This window comes from Patiria miniata, unplaced genomic scaffold (assembly GCF_015706575.1).
Source record: "Patiria miniata isolate m_02_andy unplaced genomic scaffold, ASM1570657v1 HiC_scaffold_1, whole genome shotgun sequence".
NCBI lineage: Eukaryota > Metazoa > Echinodermata > Asteroidea > Valvatida > Asterinidae > Patiria > Patiria miniata.
Window position 1 is genome coordinate 11,117,692 of NW_024037047.1, and position 19,483 is coordinate 11,137,174.

Here is a 19,483-nt window from a genome sequence, read left to right on the forward strand (position 1 = left end):
AGGGGTGAATATCTGCACTACTTTTTGCAGCTTTTTCGAGAACCACTCGCCATAGTGCAGTATGGATGAATAGCACTGCGTACGATGTTTTCGTATGTACACGTACGTGCAAGAGTGGCAGCACGGGCTCATGCATTATGCAGTCGACTTGAGCAACCGTCACTGTTGCAGTCGACTGAGCAACCCTTATCGTAGGGTGAGACCAGTGTCCAGTGGGGGTGAATATCTGTGCCAGGGGATGGCGACATGTACAAAGTGTGCGTTCAACATGCGAGTTCAAACAACACCATTGAATCGTGTGCGTTGTTTGCACGAGGAGTTCTAAATTGCTGCCCCGAACAGGCGCATTTTTGACGGGCACTGCACTAGAAATAATAAAAACCATTCTGATATGTACATGTATAGCGCATACCACTGTGAGGTCCTTTGAAATCAACAATTGTACAAATTTGAAGAGATGGTTTGACCCGGATATTGAATTGTTCTGATGTTTCGGCCCGTTTGACATCATCTGGCAACTGAACTGCGGCTGATTGGAAGGAGCCGGAACCACAGGACTTAGTTTTAATGACTTGAGGTGTCATTGACAGAGATGCGTGGATAAAACACAGATTTCTAGCTGTGTGTGAATGTAGGGTTACAGTAAACAAATATTGACTGCTTTAAGTGGTTTTGAGGCATTTATGGACTCAATCCGAGTACATATAGTCCATATACATGTATGGGCTAGCAGACAGACATATCATTGTTTCATTCCCCCAATAAGAAAAAAACAACTAGACTTTCACATTGCATACAGTCCACATACAATTTATTGTACATGTAATAATGACAAGTTGAATTACAAAAAAAAAAAATTGTTTAAAATAGTGTAAACAAAAAAACCTGAAAAATAAAAACAAAATGGAAGTTTCAAACCTCAATTGGAATGCAAAACAGCTTTTCAAATGAACATTTCCAGAGTTAGCACATCCCATATTTTAAAGGGATTGGGCCTATGGGAACAGCATACCTGCCACACCTTTTACAGTTTCCAGAAATTTAAGGAACATAAAATATTCAAAACCAGTATCTGATATTGGACCAAAATTACCGGTAACTTTGGTACAGAAAGAAAGATTTTTAGTGCTTTGACTAAAACATTGTTGCGTTGCTTCGATGCATGTCTAGAATTCACATGCCTGTGAGTTTACAGATAATTCTGGGCATCATTTTAAACCTTCGGTATGTCACAACATCCATTGAAAAAAAATGAACGATCATTTATAGACTGAGCATAAATATAAATGAAGATATGCAAGCATGACTGTCTACAATCGATTCCAACAAAAATTCTTGTTTAAACCTTTTACAATTTAATAGTGACAAAAGTAGAAACATTTTTTCATGCACGAACATTGTTATAAAAACATAAAAGATTAAAAGAAAACAACCTGTTGGTCAGCAATTCAGCCAGTGACCTTCCATGTCTTATCAAGATTAATGACTCCATCATAGCAAAAACTGATTGCTGTAAGTTTTGGGGCCTTTTTTTTGACTGTGGACTAACATGGAATAGTCATGTTGATTATGTCTGTAAAATCATTGCTAGAAATATTGGTGTGATTAACAGGATCAAACATTTTCTTCCTGGACCGGTTCTTAATTCACTTTACAAAACTCTGATTGTATCTTATCTAAACTATGGGATACTTGTATGGGGAGCTAGTTCTGTTACTAATCTGAACAGACTCCTCCTTTTGCAGAACAGGCTCTTCGAATTATAAATTTTACTGATTTCAATTCACATGCAGATCCCCTTTTCTTAAAGCATGAGACTTTAAAAGTTAAGGATATTTATCGTCATCAGCTTGGGTCCCTCATGTACCAGCTTGCTTGTAAAAATTTACCTTTTTCTATCTAAATTAGTTTTTCTCGCAATTCAGAAATTCATTCCCATTTTACCCGTCAAGCTTCCAATTTCCACATTCCTTACACCCGTACTTAGCTAGCTCATAAAGCCCGGTTCATACTTCACGCAAAAACAAGTGCGAAGCGAAATTCATGTCGTCAACAATGGTGGACGCGCTTCAAACGTATTGTTGACGTCACAAATTTCGCTTTGCTTTCGCGTGAAGTATGAACCGGGCTTAAAACTATTTAAAATGAGGGACCAATGCTTTGGAACAGGCTTAATGACCAGCTCAAAGTATCCAAAAATATTTCTGCTTTAAAACGTATTTTTAAATCTGTTTTACTGGAATCTTATTGTTGATTGTTCTACATTCTAACGCACTGATCTGATAAGACCTCTTTGTAGCTGTTGCTTTGTAGTCTTCGTCCATTGTTTGTGTTGGTCCACATTCTTGTATAAATGTTAGTGGTAAATTGTCTTTCTTCCTTTTTTCCTTGCAAACACGCGTGTGCATTGAGACCTACTATTACATTTTTTTCATTGGTTCATTGGCCACGGATGGTTGGATTAACATTCTTTTATTCCTGTCTCAATGCACGTGCATGTAAATTAGGGACCATTGAATACAAGCTGTGCTTTCTACATGAGTCCCACTGCAGTATCACAATTACCTTGTATACATACATATATTTCTGTGCATTAATTCTGCATAAAATTTACTTAGTAAAATGTATACAATTGTATTTGATTTTCTTTAAATGATTTGTAATTTGTCGGTTTTTTGGATACTGTGGAAAATAAACAAACAAACAAACAAACCTGGAACTTAAGTACATTTTTAGCCATTTGATCGATGAAAAATACAATCTGCATAGATTTGCACAGAGTCAACGCAGTTTACATTGTACAACAACATACATGTACACATGCCAGATCCTATTTTATAGTTTTGTTCAGTGCATAAATACGTGTTTGTTTGTTTTTTTTAATTTAGATTGATAATTATAAGACTCATTGTGCAAGCCTGGAAGCTGTATAAGGTTTTTTTACATTATTATGTTACTTTTCATATCACTTCTTAGAAATATCACTTCGTCTAATTTTGATTTTGGATTTGTTGGTAACAGGGGCGATGTCATAATTTTCTTAATTGATCATATCACACTAGTATTAAACTTTCTTTCATGTATACATTTTATAGTATACAAATATTAACTGGTGGTGACTTCAAGTGGTGTAGTACAATTAGCCTTGATTCTGAGTTGATCCATGGAGTATTAGAGAATGCTCCGTGGATCACCGAGGGAGGCTTGTTTTGCTACACCACAAGATATAGCACTCACTATTTGTTTTATAACACCTCTCCCACATATTCTGCTTGATTTGAAGCGATAACTGATTAATTAAATCTAAATACAATTCAAATGTACTTCAATTTGAATACAAAATTAGTTTCCTTGCACTTTCCAAATTGCCACTTCACGAAATGTCTGAAACCCATGCGCAATGCGCACACCCGTATATGCATTTGCACACAATACCCGTTCTTATGCGTATAGTTCTTTGGTTGTTACGGGTGTAGTACTTTTGGCCGTTCACAGCAAGATAGCAAAAATAGCGAAATGCCATGTGTGACTCGCTCTCGGTCAATCAAGATACATAATCTTTGGCTGAGGTGTTATAAAACAAAATATGTCTGCACGATGAATTGTATGCTTAATTGGCATGATTAAGTGGATATGCTGTACATCCTTTGTGAGTGCTCGTCTACATGTGCCGTCTTCATCCAGCCTGACTATGATGTATTGAGGGGTGTTGTTCTCAATCTGGGGTCAACATATGCAGCTCTGGATGTTGTCTGGAATGAATTATATTCTTGCTTGGTTCTTGGAGGGTCTAACTCTGGTTGTGATGCTGGAAATGCTCTGGCTTCACGAGCTGATGTCAGTACAAATAACAAATAATATTTGTCGAAACAAACTGACAAATGCATTGTATAAAGCCCAACAGGGCACATTGTCAATTTTAAAGTCCATCTATTGGTTAAAATTTATAATGGGATGCACAAACCTGCCAAATGAACGAGTGAACGAGGAACCGATTTTCTTTCCATTTTGTAGGAATCAGCATGGGTTGTTTCAAAGTAGTGCTCAAACTACAACAAATAAAAAAAAACACATCAAACTTTAGATTTTAGCATGCACATGTACATATATATATATATGCACTATACATAATCATTCAATGTGTAACAATATTGCAATTGATATCATATCACCCAAGATATAATATGCAAATTTCAAAACAATACAAATGTTATTGCAGACAATGCCAAGCTTCATGTTTTAACCATTATACTGCATGAAACATTTGAACCCATTCTCTGGGCTTTTAATTATTCAGAATTTCTTACAAAAGCCCATGTTAGATTTTGTTAAGAAGTTGATGTAATATAATTAGGTTTTCCTTCCTTCTTTTCTTGTTTAAATTTTCTTGACGTTGTTTACTTTGCTAAGCATTGCTTAGCAAAGTAAACAACGTCAAGCAAGAATTAAAAAATGATGCAGGGTTGATCAGTGCATGCAGTCTTATGAATGTGTGCATAGTTGAAAACTGCCATGACTGCAAGGCACATCAACATGGTACTTTCATGCTTTTAAAACATATAATAATTATACTTTATTAAAAAAAAACACTCAATCCTAATTCAAAATCAGTCTGAGGTCCCCTCAGGGAAGGAGTTCCATACCTGGACATCACTTGACATCCTGTGCACAAACCCTATCAGACTGGTCTGAACAATTCCAAGTGTTTTCTCAGTAAATGCTTCAATGTTTTCCTTGCTAAATTTGACTTGTTATTTAAGACATGTTATCGCTTTCTGATGGCTGATAGGTCACTGCAGGGAAAAACGAGTGATGTGCATCTATGGAATTCTTCCCCCATGGAGTTCTGAATCCTGATAAAACTCATTCCCAAATCAACACTTTGTTTTCAGGTCAACTTGATTCCAAGTTGAAACTCATTCCCAAATCAACTTGTTTTGGGGTCAGCTTGGTCCTAAGCACAACTTATTCCCAGATCAACTTGGTTTCACCTCAATTCCAAATCATCTGTTTCAACTTGGTCCCCATAAGTCCGTCTCAAATCAACATGGTTTTCCGAATCAACTTGGTTTCATCAGGTGAACTTGGTCTTAGCCATCTGTTTCAAGTTGTCCCATCCCCAAAGGTATATAAACCCAAAGGTATATAAACCCAAAGGTATATAAACCCCTTTTCACATAGAAGTCTTACTCCAATAAAGTGCCTAGTAATGCACCTATCAAAGGGGGCATAACATTTGTGGTTTCAAATTGAAATAAATTGTACGTGGACATGTACATACTTTCCTGTACAATTTTGACAGTGCTCTTTTTAGATTACCACACAGTTTCCTTTCAAAATCATAGCCCTGAAACTTCCTTGAATCTCTTGGCTTGCTATTGACGATTGCAGGTCAACTCGCCCCCTGGCCGACTCGCCTGTTACCGACTCGCCCCTTGCCGACTCACCCCCTGACCGACTCGCCCCCTGACCGACTCGACCCCTGACCGACTCGACCCTTACAAGCTCGCCCCCTGGCTGACTTGCCCCCTAGCTGACTCGCCCCCTCGCCAACTCCCCTCCTAGCCGACTCGCCCCCTGACCGACTCGCCCCCTGACCGACTCGCCCCCTGACCGACTCGCCCCCTGACCGACTCGCCCCCTGGAAAATGGTGCACCGTACGGGGACATCGTAAAAAAAAAAAAAAAAAGACAGTGGAGGGAAACACAGAGGGTCCAGCAAATCAGCTTCGTTATCTGAGTTTATTGCCCAATTCAAAATTTGGTTCTGAAAGTTCCATTTCTGAGCCTCTTTTATTGCCCAATTCAAAATTTGGTTCTGAAAGTTCCATTTCTGAGCCTCTTTTATAACTTTTTCAAAACCGTTCGGTATGTTTGAATGCTTCTAGTACTACGCGCACATGCCCAATGGGCCCTATGCCACGGGCACTCCGCGAAAATCACGCTGCGCTATATCGGTAAAGTTGTGCTAATAAGGTGTTTCCAACCCAAATTCTTTATAAAAGGATCAATAGTTTTTTGCATTGGTATCGGAAATCCTTCAAACTTGCGTTTGAGTAATTTGGCTCCATTAAGTTTCACGTTGCGACCGGGCAATTTGCTCCACTGTCTTTATTTTTATTTCACGATGTCCCCGTACGGTGCATAATTTTCAAGGGGGCGAGTCAGTCAGGGGGCGAGTCGGTCAGGGGGCGAGTCGGCTTGGAGGGGAGTTGGCAAGGGGGGGAGTCGGCCAGGGGGCGAGCTTGTAAGGGGCGAGTCGGTCAGGGGGCGAGTCGGTCAGGGGGCGACTCGGTAAGGGGCGACTCGGTAAGGGGCGAGTCGGTAAGGGGCGAGTCGGCCAGGGGGCGAGTTGACCTGACACCCTATTGACATAGACCTAACTGGAGCTGAGAAATAGAAGTGGATATTTGTTTGCTTAACAGTCACGGTCTGCAGAACTCACGGTCTGCAGAACTCACATTGCCTTAGAGTTAGACCCATACAACTCTGTCAATTATCCTAGATCCTCCTATTTCTACGCAGATAAGGCTTTGCAACCAAGTAGCTTGAAAATAGCAAAGCAACCACTCTTTTCCTCAACAAAACTCATCCACCATACTGATTAACCAAGCGAAATCTCTTTATTTGTTGCAGCAAGCGGGATTTCCAAAGCGTGCAGATTTGGCGTTGTAGAAAACTATCAAGATGTCAGATTTTAATAGTTCTGACCAAAAAAAAATCCCAAATAATGTAAGAAACGTGTCTTTTTGGTTGCACCATTTATAGTTTTACACCCCTGTAGAAACTGCAAAGTATTAATGTAGCCTACACAGTGGGAGACCAAGAAAGGTCACCTAGTTAGGGTCATATCTTGATAACTTCTGCAGGCCCAGAAGCATCTGCATGCATTTGTAGTTAGTAGAATTAGCAAAAAATAGGCAAGTTGAACTTGAAGTGTAGATAGAAAATTACACCGCAACAAAATTCTTAATTATTAAGCAGAATCAGATCAGCTGTCTGCATGGGCCAAATAGCATAAGAAAAATTAAATGCGGACAATAATGCTCCAAACAAACCTGTGACGGTAATCTCTTTGGTACCCTGATCCTTTCAATGTCAAACCTCTCTTCATTCCAATTACCAACAAGAGTTTGTGGCGAATAGCAATCTTCTTTGGTGGTTGTCCTCCATCCATACTGCTTGAATTTCAACTCATCCGATGTATGTTGCCAGACTTCTCCTAAACCCGAGGCTCGAACCATTGAGCGAAAGGCAACTTCATCTTCTGTAGCCATGTCTGATTTCGTTTGGAAACAGAAAATTACACCACAACAAAATTCCTCTTCTATTTCTAATTCAACTGGTAAATGTACACGTCGCGTGCACGTACGTACATGTAGTACTAGCGCTGTTATTGTGCGCGTGCATAAATGGATGACAGCGTCAGCCTTTACTTCTGTTGCTAGTAGCAACATAGTCTGGCTCTTTGACCTAATGAGCACATGACTGCAGCATGAGTTGTCTGGGAACCAGACTACTGTCAAAAACTATAGACTTGAATCAAGTCGTCTTACTTTGCACGCGTTTAGTCTCTTATTCGAGTCGCCATGTTTTCCATTAGACCATCATCCCAACCCCAAATATTTGAAATCCTTTTCAGTTGTATGTAGAATTTATTTATGTACTATATAAAGACAAAAGTATGTAAGTCACGGTCTGACTATACGACCTTGTAACTTGACCTTTTTTTCCCTGCAAACAGGTTTAGTCAATGCGCATGCATGTTCGTGCATCTTTCCTTTACAAAAAAACTACTCCTGCAGAGAGCCATGAATCACAAAAAGGTGAATTTTATTTCAGTACTTTATGATTTGATTAAACACAAGAAAATTAATTGTCCCCCCCCCCGAAGAGCTTGTCAAATTTTTTTTTGTAATTTTTGTTTTTAGTCCCACGATTTGACCTTGGTGATATGTATACATGAATAAAAAATGTTAACTTCTAAAAAAGTTTGAAAAAAATTGAGCCCCCCCCCCCCCCCACAAGCCAAATCCTGGCTGCACCACTGGTGTAGTGGGCATGCTGCGACTGCAATATACAGTGTACGTACATGAGCCATGGAGGTAGCAATGAACTTGAAGTGACACATCAGCGCCGACTGTTCGGACGCATGATTATAATTGTGCAGGAATCGATCAGGGTTCATACGCATTGGAGTCACGAGGAAATATCAGACTTGAACCAAGACTACATATATCATGTCATGACCCACATCCGATCCACGCACTACACTGTACTACTACTACTAGTACTAGCAGTAGCACGGAGTAGCACTCTGCACGATACACCCTCTGCATGCACACAGAACGCACGCGATCGCTGGACGAGTTACTTCATCAGTTCATGTGACAATGTACTACAGCCACAGGTAAGTTCCACTTTTGAAAAGAATGTTGCATCCTGATCCTGACGTTCCTTTTTTGGTAATCCTAACTTTTAGGACACCTCTATTTTTTTAGGAGTTCTGTTCAAAACTGACTTTTGCAGGCTAGGGTCCTAAAGCAGTCTTTTTTCTACATATTATATAAAGGCAGTGGATATTTTGCCGGAGACGGCAAACCTTCAGTAGCCTAAACGTTAGTTTGCCGGATATGTACTGAACATGTGCAGTTACTGTTTTTTTTTACTTAAACATTTTCCGGTGACAAATTTTAGTCTGGCTCCATGCCAATATTATCGTTGTATTTACAAGATGGGAATCAGACCATTTTATAATTTCGGACTTTATTTCCCTTCAAAAAAATTAACGAAATTTTGCCCCCCCCCCCCCAAAAAAGTGGGTCAAAAAATTACGGCTTGGGCTTTGGGGCCCGCTCAAGGGCCCCAAAAAATGTTTGGATTCGAGATGCTCTGTGGTGCGATTTGAGGCAATATCTGACCATTTTAACTGATGTTTTTTGAGGAAAAGATGGTGGTGTACTCATTGCCTGCCTTTATTACGACGTCACATAAAAAAAATGGTTTCGGTTTTTTTTTTGGGGGGGGGGCATGACCCCTTTTGGCCCCCTGGATCCGCCCTTATCATCACGAATTGCTCGTTACGAAGAACAACATTTCTTTAATTGCAATCAACATGCTCGCATAGGCCTACACCGTTTTATGACTGCACTGTATCTATTAAAGTATAAGTTCAGGTCTTCAATATGGTTTAACTAAAACAAAATAATGATTTACTTCTATATTGACAATTCTCCCAAGTATAACAAAAGGGGATCCAAGAAACTGATTTGGGAAATTTTTATTTGCTGGCCCAACATGGTCAGAAATATCAGCATTATCTAAAACAGATACATGCAAATCTTTAGCACTTATCAGGGAGACATATACAACCAATCAGATCTATTCCATAGTTATATGCAATTAAAGTGATCATCTCATTAGCCCCACAAGTGTACGGAATATTTTTGCAGCAAATCTATTACCATGGTAACAAAATGTGATGCTACAAAAGTGGAAGTGTGCCCAACACACAAATCTATAGGGTGCTTCCCTCCTCCATGGTAATACGATTAAAATGGTAACAGCAAAATTTCGAACAGATTTATCTGGAAAATGCAAAAATCTATGGGCCTTGAAGAGCCTTGACTCAAAATTGCAAGGCCCTGAACCCTCAAGGCCAAGGCCAAGGCTTTTGCCCTCAAGCCTCGAGGCCAAGGCCAAGGCCCTAAAATCCAGCCTTAAGGCAGCCTTAAGGCCAAGGCCCAGCATCAAGGCACTACATCACTGACAGCGCCCTCTGTTGATATGGAATTGCCACGGGCAAACCTTTAGTAAACGTTAGTTTGCCGGCGTTACCTCTGGCAAAATATCCACTACCTATTATAAACTCATGTTAGTTGTAATTTTGAAAGCACTTTCAAAGAAAATGTTACTTTCCTACCTTTGTTCGCAGTCGGACGTGCATGTAGTTCTCACAACACGAGTGAAAGCCCTACATAATGAAAGCCCGATGCTGATTGGCTGCTAAAAAAAATAAATAAGATGTTTCTTTTTGATAGTGGATATTTTGCCGGAGGTAATGACGGCAAACTAACGTTTACTAAAGGTTTGCCGGCGGCAATCCATATCAACAGAGGGCGCTGTACTCTTTAAGATAGGGCTAAATTAATAAGATACATAATTCCCACCAAAAGTTGTGTAGCACGTTTGGTGTAGTGGTTAAGCAAAAGCTCTAGTGAGCGGGATAACTCGGGTTCGATCCCGATCCCCGCCACATTTTAAAGTTTTTTTTTCCCATCCCCAAATAAATAAGAATATTCTTCTTTTATTATTTTAACATGTCTCAAACATTTTATTGCAGAGTATTACATTTTCTTTTTCAGATTTGTGGCTCTGGAGGATTTTTTTTAAAAGGGAAATTAAGTCCGAAATTATAAAATGTTCTTAATCCCATCTTGTGAATACAAGGTTACAACAATAATATTTGCATGGAGCCAGACTAAAATTTGTCACCGGAAAATGTTTAAGTACAAAAAAACAGTAACTGCGCATGTTCAGTGCATATCCGGCAAACTAACATTTACTAAAGGTTTGCCGTCTCCGGCAAAATATCCACTGCCTTTATTTTTTATCAGCCAATCAGCATCGAGCTTTAATCGCATCGAGCTTTCACGTTTGCCATCTTGCTTTTTGAGTCTGTTTTCTGGTTGTCATCGTCATCTTTTACTTCTGAATTTCCCTCATAAATCAAAGCCCTGCCCTCTGCTGATATTCAAGAAGGTGTCATTGCCAATTGTTCAGATGTGTCAAGAAGTATCAGAATGTCAATTTTGAGTGTCATTTAGTCAACTGTTTTTGGTGAGTCTTTCCCTTCCTATATAGGAACGGGGTCCTAAAAGTAAGGATTACCCCTTTTTAATCATTGTAGCTATAGCGTGGCTAAAATATCTCAGTTAAAGGTCATTTGTTGCAAACATGTCGAAAAGACATGAATCTGGGAGTGAGATGAGAAACATTTCTCGTCAGTCCACCTGTTGTGCGCTTTCTTGAAAATCACGTAATCTTAAGAATGCGCGCGCATTCTTAAGAATGAGCGCGCATTCTTAAGAATGAGTGCTCATTGTTAAGATTGCGTGGGAATATCACGTGCACAATTTATGAATTTTGCGCAATCTTAACAAACGTTGCACGACATAATTTATATGTTAGAAATAAATGAAATGTATAGCGGTTAAAAGGGAAACAATTCATATAAAGAGGAAAGAAAATGTTCTATGCTTCTGTACTCGTATAACTACGATAATTTGAATCAAATTAAACCTGTTATTATTGCTTTTTTCTGTAATAAGTTTTGTAATAACGGAGGACTGGGAACTAGTCTGGGAAGTGCTTTGTTTAGGCTAGACAAGTTACAAGTCCCTGTATGTATCATATGCATGCCACAAAAAAAAAAAAAACGATGTCCAGAAGCTGCCAAAATTGCTCTTTTGACTAGATAGAATCCAGCTCTGTGGCGTAATGGTGGGGGTGTGAACAATAAATTGGTGGCAATTTAAATGGGAAATAGCATTAGCACTATGGGATGTCACAGTATTCATTCTCATTCTTCACATTCTTCATTCTTACGTCCCCCCCCCCCCCCCCCCCCCCGCCTTTATTATCCCAAAAATCAGAATTCTTTCCAATACACTATTATTAAGTCTCTTATTTTTTTCCCGGTCTTCCCCCCCCCCCCCCCCCCAATGTGCGTACATTTTTCATATCCACTCTACTTTTCAGCGCCTTGCGTTGCAACAGTATAATGATTAAGAATCAGTGAACGAGGATGCAGCTAGACTTGCCAAGCGCAGCAGGTGCTCGGTATCGACAAGACCGTTATCTTGTCGCGCATTCTTAAGAATGTGCGCTCAATCTGGAAGAGTTATTTTTTGCGAAGATTGCGCAAGAATCCAATTGCACAATCATAAGAATGTGCATGCGCATTCTTAAGAATGCGTGATTTTCAAGAAAGCGCACAACACACCTTAAAACGACCAGGATATGTTTTGACGCACTCGCATTTAATTTGCGTTGGACAACGCGCGCGCGTTGCAAACATTATCTGCGTCAATTAAGGTGACTTGAGTTTGTTAGAAAATACTTTGAAAATGCAGTCGACTCTTGTAACAGCACTGCAGTTACACAAATAGGCACAACTATAGAAAACAGGGCCACTCCACTCTACATCCGCGCCTCTGTATGGCTGCGTGGAGCTAGCTGTGGAGCTGTAGTCGACCTACCTCCGAGAATAGCGATTCTGCAACTCGCAATTTGATGTCACGGTGACTATAATCATGTGTGTAAACCTTGCTCAGTGCAGTGACGACTGGTTCCCGCCGCGCTGCCCAGGGGCAGTAACCAGTCTGTCATGGCTATGCAATCGCTAGCGCTAACATGGCTATGCATTAGGCACGTGCACTGTCTGTGTCAACTGGTCGGATTCGACATCGTAAAAATGCCAAGAAAACACCTCGTTTGGAGTGATACATGCAGCGTGTTTCCCGAAATTTTCGACCGTAAAACGAGGTCTGTCGGCCGTGGGCCACACATGCACAGTGCATCACACACTTCGGAGTTTTGGCCAGCTTCTTGTCTTGACTAGCGAACGGCCTGAATTTTCCATTATTTTTTAAGAATTATCGAAAGTAAATATATTGACAATAATTAAGGTAGGTTTTATCCACTTTTTGTGGCCATTTTGTGTATAGCTTTCGTAGTGCAATGGAAATAGTTCAGGCTAAAACTTCACATATAATTGAATACCCCATTCAATCTGCATATAAAAAATTGGCCAAAAAAAAAAAATTCTGATTGACCAACCCTATTTTTGAAAGGCATGTAATCGAAAGCAGAACTAGTTTTTTTTCGGCCTTGTTATCGTTCAGGATCAAAAGGTCAAGTTTCTTATGGTTAGAAGTAGATTCATGCCTTAACATTCTCCTTAAAGGGTTAACGGGTTACAACATCTGTGTTGTCATTTTTTGAAGGTTAATTACAAATTACCACCTAAAAACATGTCTTTTGTTACTTTAAAGTTGCTCGTGGGACCCACGTTGATGCGAAACAAACATACATCATGAATCCTGAATATGAGGAGGATTTGATTGAGGCAGAAATCCAACAGCAGTTGAAGTTGCTTACACTTTCAGACGATGGAATAACTGTGAACGATGATTATGAGCTCAAAGACAAGCTGGATGAGGTAAAGAGTGACTTCTCTAAAAACATGGTCAAATTAAAATTTTCCCAAATCTTAAAAAAAATCAATTCTTTTCTTATTTTCTTCTAGTTTTAAACTTGTTTGTTCAATACTTTCACCCTCTGCCTGGACAAAATCCCTCATGTGCTTGTACGTGTACCATGTGCATCCCTTAGTGTGTTTATGTAGCCCGGGATACAGTCTTCACACTTACTTCTGAGTATCCATTGCAGGATTGACCTCATTCCACATGTTCAAGACATGGCAATCTATTACTTTAGGATGATGAATGTCTCATAGAACACATTGGGTGTTGTCTTTAGGCCAACCCAAGACTTAGTCTAGATTGAAAAAGAAAATCAATTTGTAACTTGGTTATTCTTTTGGTTTGGTTTGGTTTGTTTGTGTATTTGATTTTGCAAACTGTAGGCCTATTATAAACATGAGATGTTAATGAATAATTTGTCTGGTTGTTTCAGGTTGAAATGGTTGGCATGGAATATGCCGAGTTGGATGATGAAGATGACAATATGCCAGACAGTATTCAGCAATACCTTAATATGGTCAATAAACGATCAGAAGGCTTGCAGAAAGACCTGGAGGAATGCGACAACCTCTTACTGGATACCAGTACATTGCAAGGTCATTTGAATATATCGTGTTATTATGAATAGGTGGTCTTTAGTGGGTTCATATAGCCAGTGACATGTGCACCCAATGATCTTCCATGTACCTGGGTTGAAGGTTTATCCAGTGACATGTGCACCCAATGATTTACCTGGGTTGAAGGAGGTCATTCAGTTTATCCAATGACACGTGCACCAAATGATCTTCCATGTACCTGGGTGGAAGGAGGTCATTCAGTTTATCCAATGACATGTGCACCCAATGATCTTCCATGTACCTGGGTTGAAGGTTTATCCAGTGACATGTGCACCCAATGATTTACCTGGGTTGAAGGAGGTCATTCAGTTTATCCAATGACATGTGCACCAAATGATCTTCTATGTACCTGGGTTGAAGGAGGTCATTCAGTTTATCCAGTGACATGTGCACCCAATGATCTTCCATGTACCTGGGTTGAAGGTTTATCCAGTGACATGTGCACCCAATGATTTACCTGGGTTGAAGGAGGTCATTCAGTTTATCCAGTGACATGTGCACCCAATGATCTTCCATGTACCTGGGTTGCAGGAGGTCATTCAGTTTATCCAGTGACGTGCACCCAATGATCTTCCATGTACCTGGGTTGAAGGAGGTCATTCAGTTTATCCAGTGACATGTGCACCCAATGATCTTCCATGTACCTGGGTTGAAGGAGGTCATTCAGTTTATCCAGTGACATGTGCACCCAATGATCTTCCATGTACCTGGGTTGCAGGAGGTCATTCAGTTTATCCAGTGACGTGCACCCAATGATCTTCCATGTACCTGGGTTGAAGGAGGTCATTCAGTTTGTCCAGTGACATGTGCACCCAATGATCTTCCATGTACCTGGGTTGCAGGAGGTCATTCAGTTTATCCAGTGACGTGCACCCAATGATCTTCCATGTACCTGGGTTGCAGGAGGTCATTCAGTTTGTCATGCATGTCTGTGACTAATGTTAAAGGAAATGTACAACATTTGCTTTTGCTGCAATTTTCAGAAATAAATGGATTTGGAGGATTAGGCCAAAAAAGTCTCCAGTTTCTGGTATGGAGCTTGCCCATAAAGTGGTGCGGCGACGCGGCTTTTTTTTTTTTTAACCTGTTTTTTGGCTTCAAATGTCGGCTGATGACTGCAAATGGTGCCCGACTAAACTTAGTGCAAATATATGGGAGTCCAGAGAGGCCACATAAATCTTATACTCGATCATAACCCCATCTAAAAGCACGTTTAAATTGTGCGGCAGCAGGATTCCAGTCAAACCAGAGAGTTTGGCGGTTTCGAGACATCATCTTGTATTGAAAAAAACTTTTTCATTTTGACGACGTGCATGGCTATGGCGACGCGTGCGCATACCAGAAACCGGAGACTTATTTTTTTTGGCCTTAGTATGTTATAGAAAATATTGTTACACTGACTTGTTCCACGTTTTGGGTTCATAGATGCTGGAAAAACCAAGAAAACCAATCATATTATTGTATCGTTTCGGTTTGTGGTAACACCATGTGGTAATAACTACTGCTTAGAAGATATTAGTTCTGAGAAGAACTTGTCCTGTTTATTATCAACTTTGCTAAGTAGTTTTTTGTTCTGTTTAGAACAGTCCTGCTGTAAGTTCTAAAAGAACTTGTCTTTGGTCTCTTTTAGAACTTACAGCAGGACTGTTCTAAACAGAACAAAAAACTACTTAGCAAAGTTGATAATAAACAGGACAAGTTCTTCTCAGAACTAATATCTTCTAAGCAGTAGTTATTACCACATGGTGTTACCGCAAACCGAAACGATACCGATACCCCACCATGCAAAGCCTCAAATCATATTATTGTAGTCTGGTTCCCTGGCCCCACTTAAGATAAAACGGACAAATGTATAGACTTTGGGGAATTGTAAGATCAGAGAATCAGTCTAGCAGGGTTTTAGTCTTCACATGTGTGTAACCAATTGCAAAGAAAATGCAGACGAACTAAATATAGCAAAGTAGGAGCACTTTTTGAAAAAGGCCAGTTTTCTCCAACGCTGGTCAGCCGACCAGCGTTGGAAAAATACAGTTTTTCTTGAAAACGTCAGCACACCAGGAGCCACAACTTTACAGGATGCTTTAGACTGTAATTCCCTAACAATCCAGTAAGATATTTCGCTTTATAATTTGATCATTTCGTTGTTTGATGTCTGCAAATTTTGTATCTTCCCTTTAACTCTATATTGCGATTATGGATTTGTATAAAATGTGTTGTAAAAAAATTAAGTAGAATGAAAGCTAGGTCCTCACTCATTGCACGATGTTGCCTTGTGTATTTCTTTGTAATGATGATGAGTGACCATCTTTAACATTTTGTTGACTGCTCTTGTTGTCATAATAGGAGGCAGTGATGAATTATACTACCAGTCTACTGAGATGAAAGAATTAGCGTTTATGCTGGGAGAAGATCCAGAAGAGTTGCGAGACAGGGTAATAAAGTGTATGGATAATAAGTTTCCGTACTCCAAAAATATGCTTACCCTTTTGAACTTCTGATATTATGCTTGATGATTTCTCAACCTCTTTGGCTGAGGAAATTATGTCGGCATATATTACCGATGCAAACAAGCAGTAGTCAGGGTTGTCAGGATAGCCTGTCGCAGTCACTAGTTTGAATGGACGTGGAACGTGACCCCAAATAAGCTGTAGGAACTGAGTCAACTTCTATGGAGGTGATGGGACGGCTGCTGTGACGTGTACTTTTGACAGTTCAGTGCCTCTAAGTAGCTGATTTATGTGTACTGAAATCTGGTTTCAGCACACAAATGCACACAGATGTACTTCCTGTTGGCAGTTGGCAAGATAGGAATAACTAATTCAAGACTCGGCTAAATATGTAAATGTCAGAAAACATTTGTCCTATTGTGCAACTGCAACTTTATTCTTATTGCTCACTTGACTATGCAAACCTTCAAATCTGATCTGACATCGCTCTACAGGGAGCTTACCTTATCTAAGGTTAGGTTGAGTGAGCACCACTCCATCAAGTGCTTGAAATACATCAACAACCTAGCTATCTATTCAGTCTCCCGACGACGGGCAGAGCATACTGTCCAAAACATTGCGTTTCCTGTGGTTCTTTTCATAACCCCACAAACTCACAAAAGAGATACATGTACTTGACACATGGTGCAACTGTAAACGTACTCTTTTAAAGGCCCTTGTCGTTCAGCATGCACCGAGGGCGCGCGCGCATTCAGCAGGATAGATAATACAACAATTTTTCTCGCGGACACATGATTGTTTCTTTAACCTTTTTTTGCACTTCTTTAAATTCAGGGTCATGTTTCAAATTGTAAATTATATGATTATTGATGGAATATACATGTATACATTTTGTGACGATGCTTTTTTGGCGTAAAGAAAATGATGAGTGGATTCTTACTAATGTGCCACTGTTTGTAATAGATAAATCGTGTTGATTTATTGCATACAAATTTCCTATTTGTACTTGCCACCCATGGTAATGGCACACCTCTGGCTTTTCTATCAACCTCCCTCAACCTTCTATCAATCAAGTCAAAAAAAGAAAGATATTTTGTAGATCCTGTGTGTTTATTAACTATATTTTTTGTATCGTGTACATTTGCAGGTTCTGACTGAGGTGGAGAAAGAAGAACGTAAAGAGTCGGAACATGTGAGGGATCACATGACAGATCATGTGACAAACCCTGAGACAGACCTGACAGGAGAAGTAAAAGCAAATACTGGTAGATCACCAGAACAACATCAAACAGTACATACAACAGGTAAGAGCATTTAGTAGGTAAAGGCTCATCAGTATCAGAGTTGAGGACGAGCAGTAGTTTTTTCCAGTGATCAATGGGATTAAGAGCTTTGAGATATATCAAGATAATCTCTCATGCATAAAATTGATTATTTGATCATTGTCTTGAGAGGGTGAGTTAATGGGTCGTATGTATAATAACTGGTATTTGCTTGTACAACCTATTTTTAAGCATTTACTTGCATTTGTATGAATAAAATTGAAGCATTTGCTAAAACTGAAAAGTGTTACTTTTTACTTTGTAGCTTTTGCTTAGCATCTGCTTCATTTGGTATGAATGAAAAGGGGTAAATGCTTCAGATTTGGAATATTTAGTTGTCATTTTAAAAGGCTGGGTCGGGGCAACCTTGAAAAGGGAGAAGCTAATAGTAGTATGTAAAATGGCAGCGTTATGAATGTGGTTCGGCAGGAGAAAAAGGTATATATATATATAAATATATATGCATCGCACCGCGGAGGGAGTGTGTGAAATCAAAATACAAGCAGCTGTACTGGTTTAGCAAATAAATGTGGCATGGATGGCCAACCATATCTTGGAACATTCTGGAGAGCCAAGAGGGGGAACACTGACTGCAAAAGTTTGTTTTATTATGAATTTCAAGCGTAGACGCTTACACAAATGTTGTTCAAGTGTAAAAGTAAAGCTAATAAATAATTTTATTTCCAGTCACATTTAAAAAAAACCAGATCATCTTTTCTGTTTCATACCAGGAAGGAAAAACAAGTATTTGACTATAAAATAAGAATAAGATACAGTACTCTGCTCACTTTTTTTCTTTTCTTTTTTCTGGGCATACCTTCTTTCGAAGTTTATTATTCTGTATATTTCTTGGCTTTAATGAAACAAAGAATGTATGGAATAAATTCTTTTAATTTTTTTTAAATTATAAGTTTTCTTTAAACAATATTGACCAAAAGATTCAGTCGTCACTGTCCGATTCCGATAGTCCTATTTGATGTTGCTGCATTCTTATTAGTTTGAGCTGCTCCAATAGAACCAGTGTCTATAGCTCAGCTGTCGAGAGTCCCTCGGTTTCCTCTGTTTCTGGAGGAGTTGATGATTTTCTTTTTTTCACAGGCCTTGAAGGAATCACATGAGTTTCCTTCTCTGTCCTCTAAGGCTGAGACTTCATAGACGTCTTGGATGTAGAGTAGGTGTAGGGTGTTACCTAAGCCAACACGTATGGCACCTGAATGAATTAGCAATAAATCTCTTACTTTATGACGAGAAATTCCAGCAGACATAAATACATGTAATTTCAGGCCACATTATACAAATATTGAATGCTTCGAGTGGTGTAGTAAAAATAGCCTCCCGAGGTGATCCAGGCTAGTTTTACTTCACCACGAGATAAAAGCATTCCATATTTGTTTTATAACACTTCACCCACAGATTCTGCTTGGTTTTAATATTTTAAATTATTGAAATCTGAACACAGTTGAAATAAACTTCAATATCAATACAAAATTGTTGGAAAATGTATTTCTCTCTTCCAAACCACCCCTTCACGAAATGTTTGAACCCAACTCTGCGGCGCGCTCTCTTTGGAACAAAACGTGCTACGCACAACGCGCACACCATTCATTTGCTTACAAATACTGCGCCATGGATATAGTATTTTGGTTGCTAATGGTATAGTACTTTTGGCTGTGCACAGAAAGATAGCAAAAATAGAAAGTATCATGTGACTCGCTCTCGGCCAATCAAGACACAGAATCTGTGGGTGAGGTGTTATAACACAAAATATATGTCTATATATATAAAATAATAATAAACACTTATATAGCGCTGGTATACGCCAGTGGAGATAC

The 19,483-nt window shown here is 39.5% G+C and overlaps 2 protein-coding genes across 4 annotated transcripts in view; one reads left to right on the forward strand and one right to left on the reverse strand.

Annotated features, from left to right (window-relative positions):
* Positions 1-789: 789 nt before the first annotated feature.
* On the reverse strand, positions 790-7,414 carry LOC119723094 (UPF0686 protein C11orf1 homolog). Its single transcript, XM_038193618.1, has 3 exons — positions 7,059-7,414; positions 3,965-4,049; positions 790-3,832 (listed from the first exon to the last, which is right to left on the reverse strand). The coding sequence occupies exons 1-3, from the start codon at positions 7,275-7,277 to the stop codon at positions 3,690-3,692; spliced, it is 447 nt and encodes a 148-aa protein (XP_038049546.1). The 5' UTR covers positions 7,278-7,414; the 3' UTR covers positions 790-3,689.
* Positions 7,415-8,264: 850 nt separating this feature from the next.
* The window catches only part of LOC119723102 (leucine-rich repeat and IQ domain-containing protein 1-like), a 53,595-nt gene continuing 42,376 nt past the window's right edge, over positions 8,265-19,483 (forward strand). For 2 of the 3 annotated variants that reach the window (XM_038193648.1, XM_038193638.1), the window contains exons 1-5: positions 8,266-8,410; positions 13,056-13,222; positions 13,699-13,861; positions 16,226-16,314; positions 17,477-17,633. In XM_038193648.1, coding sequence (XP_038049576.1) covers positions 13,097-13,222; positions 13,699-13,861; positions 16,226-16,314; positions 17,477-17,633 — 535 coding nt within the window. In that variant the 5' untranslated portion in view covers positions 8,266-8,410; positions 13,056-13,096. Of the gene's footprint in view, positions 8,411-13,055; positions 13,223-13,698; positions 13,862-16,225; positions 16,315-17,476; positions 17,634-19,483 lie in introns of all 3 variants that reach the window. The other variant, XM_038193629.1, reaches the window with a different exon arrangement.